The 11,522-nt window shown below is 44.2% G+C and overlaps 1 protein-coding gene across 1 annotated transcript; it reads left to right on the forward strand.

The window, feature by feature from the left end:
- The first annotated feature begins 541 nt into the window (after nt 1–541).
- TNFSF10 (TNF superfamily member 10) lies at nt 542–9,995 on the forward strand. Its single transcript, XM_040074517.2, has 5 exons — nt 542–664; nt 4,072–4,224; nt 5,669–5,711; nt 6,386–6,502; nt 7,203–9,995. The coding sequence occupies exons 1-5, from the start codon at nt 542–544 to the stop codon at nt 7,643–7,645; spliced, it is 879 nt and encodes a 292-aa protein (XP_039930451.1). The 3' UTR covers nt 7,646–9,995.
- Nucleotides 9,996–11,522: the final 1,527 nt, after the last annotated feature.

Below are 11,522 nucleotides of genomic sequence, written 5' to 3' on the forward strand. Positions count from 1 at the left end.
GGATAGAGGAAGGTGTCCCTGCCCTTGGCAGGGAATTGGACGAACTGAACTTTAAGGTCCCTTCCAACCCAAACCAACCTGCGATTCTACGATTCTACTACACAACCCGAATTCAAGAAACTCCGTGCCTCTCTGTGCACATAACCAGAGCCTCAATATCTTTACAAAACCAGCTTCCACCGTTCCCCGCTGGAAGAGTTTTCTGTCAGAGGGTTTGCTGGGAGATGCTCCAGCAGCGCGGAGCACCTACCGCACGTCTTAGCAGCGATCCCGCACTTGGGGGAGGCGGAGAAAGCGGCGGCACCCGAGAAAACCCGGGAGGGCAGGGCGGGGAAGCAGGGACGGGACACTACGATAAACAAGGGCAGAAAGGTGGGAGGGTCGAGCAGAAAGGCGGGTCCCTGTGCCCCGCCCCGCCCGCTGCATCCCCCGGCGCGGCGGGCTGAGCGCGGCGGTGGCCGGGGGCCGCATTCGCTGCGGGACGGCGGCCGTGAGCCCCCGGAGCCCCAAGGCCGGCCCTGCCGCCCCAGCCAGCCCCAGGATGCTGCCGGCGGGCGGCCCCAGCCCCGCGCAGACCTGCGGGGCCGTGCTGGTGGCCGCCGTGCTCCTGCAGTCCGTCTGCGTGGCCGTCACCTTCCTGTACTTCACCAGCGAGCTCCGACAGGTCTGTGGGGAGCTCGGCGGCGGGCGGGACCCCGCGCTCGGGCCGGCTCGGCGGGCGGGGGCCGCGGAGCAGCACCCCGGGCCGGGCCGGGCCGGGCCCCGCTGCCCTTTGTCTGCAGCACGGCGGGGCCGGGGGCGTGTGCGGGAAAAGGAGCTCGGAGCCGGGGCAGCCGCAGAGTGCCAGAGCCGAGAGAACGGAGTTGAGCGCTGTTGCGGGAAATGTGTTTCCCGTTAGAGTCCGCCGCCTCACCGCTGTCGCGGGGCGGGCCGGGTGGAACGGGCGCTGTCAGCCGAACGGGGCAGGCACCGCGGAGGAAAGCTCGATTGCCTCGTAGATGCTTCCTCTAGGACAATGCGTGGTTTTCAGACTGTGAGTAATCCTAAAGGAACTGCACCAGACGGCAAACAACGCTGAATTCAGCAGAATAACTTGTGAAATACGCATTGTATAGTCTAGATGCTTTTTGCAGCCGCCCTTGGGGCCTGCTAGCTGCTGCTTAACTCTTCCCTCTTCTTGCAAAAGATGATTTACACTCAGAGAGAGTTAAATTTGGATGATAGTCCCGTGTGTGTGGCCTTGCTTTTCAAGGACCCTTGTTACTCGGGGTTTCCATGAGTGTCTCACCCCAAGTTTATTGTCCTGCTGTTAACTTTGCCTGGATGTTGCTGCTCCTGGCACACAGGTAAAGCTACCTGCAGGTAAGGGTTGTGTACATCTACAGCTGCAGAAGGTATTGCACAAATGTAAATTACTATTGTATATATGCACTCAGTAATGCATAACTCATTACATTATTAATAATAATGTATTTGTGCATATTATGCTATATATGCATTTATTCCACATTGGATTTAACAGGTGGAGTCTTCTGAGATGTCAGAGTTCTCTGTGAGGCAAAGGGTGTGCGGTGTTCTGCAACAGGAGCCTTTCAAAGCATACTTTCAAAATGTATAAAACAGATTTTCCTGCTGAATTTGTAGCTGTGGCTGTCCAGTGGGGGAGTCACAGAAATGTGCTGGCTTTATGAAATCAGGTTACATGATTGCTAATGAAAGAAAATATATAAAGGCCTCTTCATTTCCTCAGTGCACACAGTTCAGAGTCCCTTGCTGACAAACACGCCAATTTAAATAATTAATAACCACACTTAATCTTTTCCTTCCTTCTATTCAAATATGTACACCTGGGACACAACCACATCCCAGGGACTTGCCCAAAATACAACTCACAGTTTCTGAAGAATAACAAGCCTGCGTTTGTTGTGAAGGGATAAATGTGTTCTAACTGAAGCTGTGCTGGGCTGGAAACAAAGGTTGCTGGCTCTGGAGGGGGTACCTCAACCACATATTCCTGAATGTGCCATTTCTGTACAATAGACAGGAAAAACCTCATCTAGACACAGCCTGCCAACCGACATCCACATGGTACATGTGGAATAAATCTCTGCCGATAAACTGTGATTTGTGGCTGCACTGACTGCAGGTCTTTTCTTTCTTTACAAAAAGCATGCTGGTAACTAGCAGGGTTTTTCCACTACAGCTGGATTACTCCTCATCAGGACTAATTTTCTACTCCTGATTAGGACTAGGAGTATGGCATTTGTTTTAACTGTTTTGCTTTAAGAGGAAATACTGAGACAATAAAGTTCTTACGCTTCAAAATACCGGAAAACAACCCCAGCTTCCGTTTCAAAAGCAGTCCAGCGACCACTCCTAACATAGTAGAAAAGGTCTACAGCATAAGATTCCTGCAGGAGTTGTGCCCTCAAACGGTTCAGTGCAGCAGATAAACCTGATCTGAGTAAATCTTACAAGAGAAATTCCAATCCCTCGGTTCCATAATGTGCTGCTGCAAGGTTGCCTTCCCTGAGGATTTCAAACTGCATACAAAGCAAGGTTCCAGTGCCAGGAGAGTAAAGCTGTGTGGGGGAAACAGAAGGGTAGAGGCAAAGGCACAGGACTGTTTGCTCCCAGATGGGAGGGCAAAGCTGGGAGCTGAGTTCTAGCAGGTCTGCAGGAGAATAAGCAGTAACCACACAACTTGCCTGTGTTTAGCTTTTTTTCTTGAACTCGTCCAACTACTTTTTTATAGAAGCTCATTGTGTAGTTAAATCAGTCAGAGCCTGTAGTTTTACCTCATAATATTAATCACGTTGAGTTCTTGAAATCTGATTTAAAAATACCACTTCAGTCCTTGGCAAAACACTCACAAACACTCCCTTTTCCTTCTGCTGCGTACAAAATACATAATTTCAAGTACTAGCTGAAGCTCAGTGGAATCTGCTGCTGCAAACTGAAGGTGGGATTTGAAGGAGGTGAAATCTCCCTCCCCCTTTAGCAGGAAATCTCACAGCCTTTGTTTTATAACAGCCAGGAAAAGCTTGGAGTCTGAAGGAGAAAATCCATTTTTTGCTTTCAATACCCCAGTCTCAAGGACAGCTAAAAACTGGTACTTGTAGGACAAAAAATGCATCTGTTTAGCAAACCAAACCAAGCTCCTTTAACACAACAACAAAGTGAAATGTAAATGCTACTACCAGGTTTCCATCTGAATGCTTTGCTGGCTCCACAAGCCTGCCCAGTTTGTAGCTGATGCAGCAGGAGCCCAGTTCAAAGCAAACAAGGGCTGCTCTCAGGTTCTGTGCTCCCACATTGACCAACAGCGCCAGCTGGAGTCACATCTGCAGGGAGCTTGGAGAGAGCTTTCCACTAGGAAAACCCTCCCAGTCACATTCCCTTGGAGCCAGAAGGAGTTTTGCCAATCTCTTCAATCTTAGCAGAAAAATGTTTTCTCCATGACTCGAGAATCCAGATACTTGATTTTTTTCATGTCCAAAACATCTAGTATTATAATTTTATTTGGATTCAAATGTTGTTTCAGTTGTCTGGACTATTAGGACAAATACTGTTAGGAGAGACCCCAGACTGGATATGGGGAGGATATGGCACAGATATAACAGCAAAGGTCTGGATTATAAATGCAATTGGCTGAAAAGACAGCATAGATAATACTTCTAAATCCAAGTATTTGATTTAATCCTCAATAATTTGTTTAAAAAACAATTTTGTGCAAAAGAAATGTTCCTAATGCAGAACTAGAGAATCTAAGTTTGCAGCATCAGGGATTTGGATGTTGAATTTTCACAAAACCTGTTAAGTTGAATAGTGGATACCAGATTTATGTCCATGGAGATAATGCAAGCATATTTTTGTATGTGAGGTATGCCCTCATATTTAAATATGTCAGATCAGGTTTTAAATCCTCTTGTTCATATAGCACCTACTTGCACCATACTAGGAAATGCTTTAGAGAAAAGAAAGAGCGTTTCTTAGCACTTAGTAAATACAGTGACATACCACAGCTGCAAACACATGGATGAAAATTCCTGGCTTTTCCCTCTGCTGCAGCTCCAGGACTCGTACTCCAAGAGCGGCATCGCTTGTCTCACCGGGGAGGAGATCAGAAATTCCATCCAAAACTTGGAGCTCATCGAGAGCGAGGACAGAGAAGCTGATCCCTGCTGGCAAGTAAAGTGGCACCTGGGAAAGTTAATTAAAAAGGTATTTGGGAACAGTGTGCTTGGTGATGTTACAGCTGAAGGAATCCTAATAGCAGAATGAAGGAGGCTGGGTGTGTTTTATTGCAAAGCGATTGTCAGCTCACAGCTCCAGCTGCGGAGTGCTTGCACTGAAGCAAAAGAAAAAAACAGCCCATAAAAGTGGTTTCACTGCATTCAGGAAATAATAAAGCAAAGACTGTCAGCTTTTGCTAAGCAAATTCCAGTGGTGGGTTGGCTTGTCTGAGATCCCTCAGGGCAAAGGGTTTCTACCTGACCGTACAGATCGTGGTGCTATCAGAGCTATCTCCCTCTTTGGAAATACAGGGAGGCTGGGGAGAGAAAGTGAGATTAAATGTAACACTGGGAGAGGTACAGAAGTGCCTAAGGAGTAGACCAGTCATGAGCTGTGTGATGCAGTGGTGGAGGAAAGAGCAAGAGCACACAGCATCAGGCACAGCACCTTCCAAAAAGCACCTCCTGCGTGACTTACACACAATACACATAATTTTGGCTACAGAGAACAGAGTCGGTCTGGCTGAAAAATCACAGAGGCTAAAATCTTCTGGAATGGCTTTCAAAATCCTGTCTCCATCACATAAACAAGGTCATCCATAGAAATTCTCTTCTGGCTGGAATTTCCTGGCAAAAACAGACCTTGAAGTCAAAACAGATTCTCTATTTGTGTTCAGAGATCTCAGCTCCTTTGGTGGAAGCTCTGCCAGTGAAGTCCCTGAACTTCTGCACAGAGAAAGCATTTTTTTAATTGGTGGATGTTTACACATCTAATAGACCTAGCTCCCTGATTGCTTAGAAAAAGTTAGCCTGGGTGCCAGAAATAAGTTACAGTTGCAATAATACTACTATTACTATTAGGTTAGATGGATAAATAGAAATGTGTTAGGACAAAATCCATCAATAATTGGCAATACAGGCCTTATTAGCCACCCAGGTAAATCATCACCACGCTTGCTGCTGCACCACTGTCCATACCAAACTGGTTTGTTTCAGCATCAGCAAACAGTTATAAAGAAAGGGGATGCACAAAGTGAAATATGCTGGATTAAGAGCTTAGATAGATAGACAGATAGATGAAAATAAATTGAATTGCATTTCTCAGACCTAAGAGAAATTAGTTCGCACTGCCAAGTATTCTGCAAATGGAAGCTGGTGCTTCTCTTACTTAGGAGAGGCATGAGGTTCAGATTTTTCAATAGACTTATGCCTGAGCTCTTGAAAATGTTTTCCCATGTCTTTCATTACCTAGAAGATGTAAACATAGAAATTCTTTATTACAACAAACTAATAGGTGCTTTTTTTCCCCCCCCTATTTGCTTGTTGATCAAATCCAGACTCCCCTTTATTCATGAGTAAGAAAGGTGTGTCTTTCTGTGCACCTGTCAGCCCCAGCTGACAAGCTAATTCATTTTCCTTGTGTTTGTTGGCAGATGATGTCAAGAAGCTACGAGGAAAACATTTCTGCAATCAACGGTATTGTAATAATTTTATTATCTGTGGTAAACAGAGCCGCTAGTGGCACTTGATGTGTAATGACTTGACTTTTTTAAAAGTGTGGAAAACTGACTAAGATCTTGTACTGACATCAAGTCATGATTACTTATTACTAGAAGGTAAATTTGCAGGAGCCAGAATTACTGTCAAGTGCTTAGAGCAAGGTAACCAAGATGGATGCAGAGGACTCAGCCTGCAGATCTCAGTCCCATGTGTTCTGGGGGATGTTTAAATAGCCCTCCCAAGTACCCCAGCTCCTGGAACGTGCAGCACAGAGCTGCAGAGATCAGTGAAGGAATGGCTCTGCTGAAGTTCACACTAAACATGCTGGGGGAAAGCATTACAACCTCCAAGGGGAAATTCACAGGGAGATTAGGAATATTTGACCATAAAATTGAGTACTATGGGTTGTTTTGTCTGTTGATAACTTGAAGGCAGAGGGAGGAGAAAAAGGAGAACAAAGAGGCACATAAAGACATTTCATGAGCAAGAGCGAAAGCGGAATTTGAGCCTTATTAGCCAATAATTAGCCATCAGCCTACAATTCAGTCAATTAAAAAAGTGACATACCTATTCCTTAAAATCGAGTCAGGTGGGACAGATGTGCTTTCTGAAGTCCTTGCTTCTGATGTGGGGCTTCTTTTCCCTTTTAGTGGAAAGGACTCTGACGCTGCCACACACGGAGGCGCAGCAGCCGCGCAGCCCCATCCGCAGGATCGCGGCGCACCTGACGGGCAGCAGCGGCAGGAGGAGCTCCCTGTCCTCACGCAGTAAGGACAGGCCTTTAACAACAGTTAAAGACCACAGAATTCATTGAATCACTCTCCCATTGCTTCCCTCGTGCTCACAGACACCTTTGAATACTTGTATTGAGTTAGCAGGAAACAAATCGTCTTGTCCCAGGCTTTGGGTTTATTCTGCTAATTCTCACCAGTTAGAGAAGGTGAGAGAGAAGGTACCCATTTCCTCTGGGTACCTCCCTAACTCTTCTTTTGGAACCTTCATTAGGGGCAAAAAGAAATTTAAATGTCCTTCCTAGTGTTAAGTTTTCTTTTATTTAATTTCCTTCTGTCGGTTGTGCGAGTCCCAGCTGCTATGGTGACAGACCTATTAGAAATATGAGACTTGACATTCAGACCATGTTAATGAAGGGCTTGCTTGGCTCTCTGCAGCTTCAGAGGGTATCAGACACTAATAGATATTTTAACTTCGTTACTAAGTAAAAACATTTTTTTCCCCTTATTTGGGAGCACAAATATTAAAAATAAAGGCAGTTTGTGTTAATTTCCACATAAAACTTGCTTATGGACCATCAAATTGTTGTGAGAATGGACCTAATGAACTGCTGGGAAGAGCAGGTTTCCTTACCTCGTTATTAAAAACCAGGCTCCTCAGCTAGCAGACACTTACCTGGTCACTACCTGGTTTTTAAGTTAACTTTTTTTTTTTTTTTTTTTTTTTTTTTTCAAGTAAATACCTTGCCCAGAAGAGGAATTGGACACAAAATAAACAGCTGGGAATCATCAAGAAAAGGCCACTCCTTCCTTTACAACGTGGAGCTGAGAAATGGCGAGTTAGTGATACCCCAGACGGGCTTTTATTACATCTACTCACAAATTTACTTCCGCTTCCGTGAAAACGAGGACTCAGATTTGTTGGGACAAATCAGAAACCCCAAACAGCTCGTCCAGTATGTTTACAAACTGACTAATTACCCTGAGCCCATTTTGCTCATGAAAAGTGCAAGGACAAGCTGCTGGTCTAAAAAGGCGGAATATGGACTTTATTCCATCTATCAAGGTGGTGTGTTCCAGCTGAAGAGAGAGGACAGGATTTTTGTCTCTGTCAGCAACAGTGACATAGTTGACATGGACAAAGAAGCAAGTTTTTTTGGAGCCTTTATGATTGGTTAGAGCATGAAAATCATGATCACAATCAGCCCAGCTTTTCTAGTCAGGGACAGCTTGAATTCCTATCAAATAGGGGATAACAAGCAAAAGCTGCGGACTGCCCTTTCTCAGCTCACTCACGAGTTCTGTCCCAGCAGGCAGGAAGAGCAGCAGAGCTGGCTGTGCATGGCAATGCTCTGTGCAGGCACAGGCTGCCAGGCTGGGAAGAAGGTGTGAGGGATTCACAGCCCTCAGGTGATACCTTTGGGCAGGTAAGCACTCAGCAGCAGCAGAGGTGCTCCAGGCTGACTCAGCTATGGCACGAGGGATGGAGGATGCTCCAGGTCTGGTTACTCAAGGCTGAGGCTGGATATCAAATTTTGTGTGTGGTCTCCGTTGGGACCCTATTTTGAACGTGTCAGCTCCTGAAAGGAGCCTTTGTACATACTGTGCCCAAGTGCCTGTGGAATTTCTCCAGAAGTTTCTTGAACGGGAGTTCTGCAGAAGCTGCACGCCTTCATCTCGTCTAACAAAGCACTTAAGCACCTAATTAATTTTAAGCACACCAACAGTCTGACTACGTCAGGGTATCCACATGCTTAAAATTAAGTATGTGCTTAAGCATTCTCCAGGATCGTGTCTTGAGTAAACACATTTGTCTTGGGGGGGGGGTATTGTATATAAGAACAGCTGCTGGAATAGCACTGAAGAGCTTTCAAAATTAATCTGTGTTTTGATCAACATTTTGTAACAGTGCCTGTTTACTTAATTACTGTGCTGCAGACATCTCACCAGGCTCCCAATAAGTTCAGTAATGCAGTTGCTGTTACATTTGTTGACAACAAGAACTGGATCTAGGGAAAAAAAAAAAAAAAAAAAGGTGAGTTTCTGTAAATATTGAATTCTGTGAGAAATTGCAGCAAGTTAGGCATGACAAGATTCTTCCGTGTTTATTTGTACTGGTCTGTGTTTGTTAGCATCCAATATAGAATAACACACCCCAATGACTAACATTTTAAGGAAAACAGGCACAACTACGTGTACTTAGAAAAATGCTGCTTAGTTAGGTAATGCTGTAATTATTAGATTTTATTTTCAGGAATGGGTGGAAAATTTTCACAATTTTTTTTTTTTAATGTAAAATACTTTTTTTTAAAAAAATGAGCAGTATATTTTTTAACTCAATGAAATGTACTATTTTGTATTAAAAGGTTTTGAAAGTTTAGACTCTCTGGGCTCACTGCACAACAAAAGTCCGGTGGTGTAAATCAGCACATCTGTAGCATTGTTAGTGGAAGAATAGCAAATTACACCATGAATGCATTTTGCCCAGATTCGGAAGAAACAATGGGAAAGGTGAAAAAAAAAAAATATTGGGGGAAAGGAAGACAGTTCTGCAAATGTTACTTCACATCAACAGAGTGATAGCAGGATAAAGTCTGGCTGTCTGCTTTTTGAATACACTGGGGTTGCCGTGGGAACCCTCCCATTCACCTGCACATCCTGATAATTAAATCACAGCAGCCCCTGCACCGGGGCCTCACCAGTAAACAGGCCTGGCTCATCTCCCTGCCCAGCCAACAACAGGGGATTAACAGCCTCGAGCCCCTGTGTTCATCTGGCCATGCAGACCAGCAGGTGTGTGTGCTCACTTAAATACCTGTGTTGGAGCTGCAAGAGAATTATTTCAGGAGTAGCCTTCTTTTGGCAGGTTAGGGCAAAGAAACACACCAGTGTAAGCTGCAAGTAATGAGTTTTAACCTCTGCCTGCTGTTTGACAGTGTCACACACGCTGTTTTCAGTGGCAATCAAATATGTGAAATTCTTCACCATTTACTGGAACGCTTTGGTTTGCCTCCTTCTCAAATCATCTGTTTTGACAGAGAGCAGAAAACATTTCTGGAGTTTCCTTTCTGATTTCAGTATTCAGAAATTTTCTCCCTGTCAGAAAGGCTGGAGACCAGAGCCATCCCCTACATACCTGTATATCTTTTACCTTGGAGAAATGACTTTTGTAGATTCTCTTTGCAGATGGACTGGGCTTGGTGATCTCAGCATAGGACTGACCCCTGCTATCAGGTTTGGTCTCTGCATGCAGAGCATATTGCAATAGGAATCACACCAAATAATTTTCTGAGTGATCTGAAGGCATGTTTGCCAGATCTTATCTTGGGGGAAAGATTATCAAGGGATGTCAGACAGGACATCTTTGAAGAAGGGAAAAATATAGCAACTTGTTTGTGCTGTGTCCTGACTCACATTTCTCATCTCACTTTATGCTGAATGACATATGTAGCAAATGTTTATAGGTCGTGTTAATGCGTGAATATTGTAATTTTTCTACATGCCTTTTATATAAAATGTTTTTACTAAATAGTTATTTTGTCTCACGGTGATTATTGGTGTCTTCCTATGGCTTCCATGACAACCCTGTCTTAAGTCATTTCCCTGACATTGACTGGTATCAGATATAATCTACTAAATGCCAGAAATGGTTGCAATGCAAAGGACAAAATGCAAACCATGGAGCAATGCCATATTGTGTAATTCCATATAACCGGCTTCCAGATCCCAGTTGCTGAACAGCATCTGGAAGCAGTAGGCTGAAGAAATCCCTGAAAATGGTCTTGTGACCAGAGGACAAAATTCTGAGCATTTCCCTTGAGGTACTTCTCATATTTCTGGGCTTCAGCAACTCTGGAGTTGGGGAGTGACTGAGGAAGAGGGACACGGTGCCCAGGAGTGACCCAGTGACACAGTGAGCTGAAGCACAGCCAAAAGCTGAGTCTAAACCTCTGAATTAGTCACTGCAGAGCACAGCTTTGCTGATTAATAAACCAGCAGTGCTTTGAAGCCTGCTTGCAGATATTACTGCCATATAAACAACTGTAAAGTCATTTGAGCTCATCCTGTGCTTTACATTATTAAGCTGGATTACTGCTATTCCATCAGCCTCAGTGAGGAGAGCTGCTAAACCATAACCTTTGAAAGCATACACCAGGTGCTACCTTCTGCTGTAAACCACATTTCTAACAGCAGTCAAAACACCTTCTGTCCCCGGATATAGTAAAAACTGCATTTGCTTTTCTCTGAGTTTTCGGAGGTGCATCATTTTAAAATGAATCTCTGCCTTGAAGTCTGTTTTCCAGTTTCTTCTTCTCTCCACAATAAACATGTAATGATTGTAGATTCAAAGCCTTCAGATATTTCCATGACAACAAACATTGATATAAACAAGAATTAGAACTTTACTGGATGAGAAGAAAATTGAAAGAATGGAACACAGGAGAGAGAGCTCAAAACTCCACAAATAGAAACCCTTCTACCTCATCTCCAGTGCTCAATGCAGTTCTGAAGCTATTGAAGAGAAACACAAGTAATTTAAGAGTTCCATGAAAGGTACATAACCAATATAGTGCATTTTCTAAATGATCTTTTTAATATCTGGTTTACTCATACATCCAGCTAGTGGATAAATAGAATAAAAAGTTCTTAACTTCAGCCCCTTTGTCTCATTGCAGTAAAACCAGTGGCTTCACTCTTGTCTTGTTGGCAACATGAACCTGATGTTCTTGCAGCTGAGGGCTGGTAGATAACTTTTGGGGGCCTAAAGCCATCTTCTCTCACAGTTCTGACCTCTTCCATCACCACTGTCTGCACCACTGTCCTTTAGCACGTGCAAAGCTGAAGCAGGAATCCATGTAGTGTTTGTGGGATGACAAATCTTTATATTCCATCCAAATTTGGCCTGCAATTGCCAGAGAAATCAAAAAGAAAACTAAAACTGTTTTTTTTCTCTCTCAAATGATTTTTTTTTTCCTGGCCCTGACCCAGCCCCATGCAGGAAAAGCAGCCAGAGGAGCCCTTGACTCATGATACCTTTTAAGAAAGAGATCAGTGT

The sequence above is a fragment of the Hirundo rustica genome, chromosome 10 (genome assembly GCF_015227805.2).
Source record: "Hirundo rustica isolate bHirRus1 chromosome 10, bHirRus1.pri.v3, whole genome shotgun sequence".
NCBI lineage: Eukaryota > Metazoa > Chordata > Aves > Passeriformes > Hirundinidae > Hirundo > Hirundo rustica.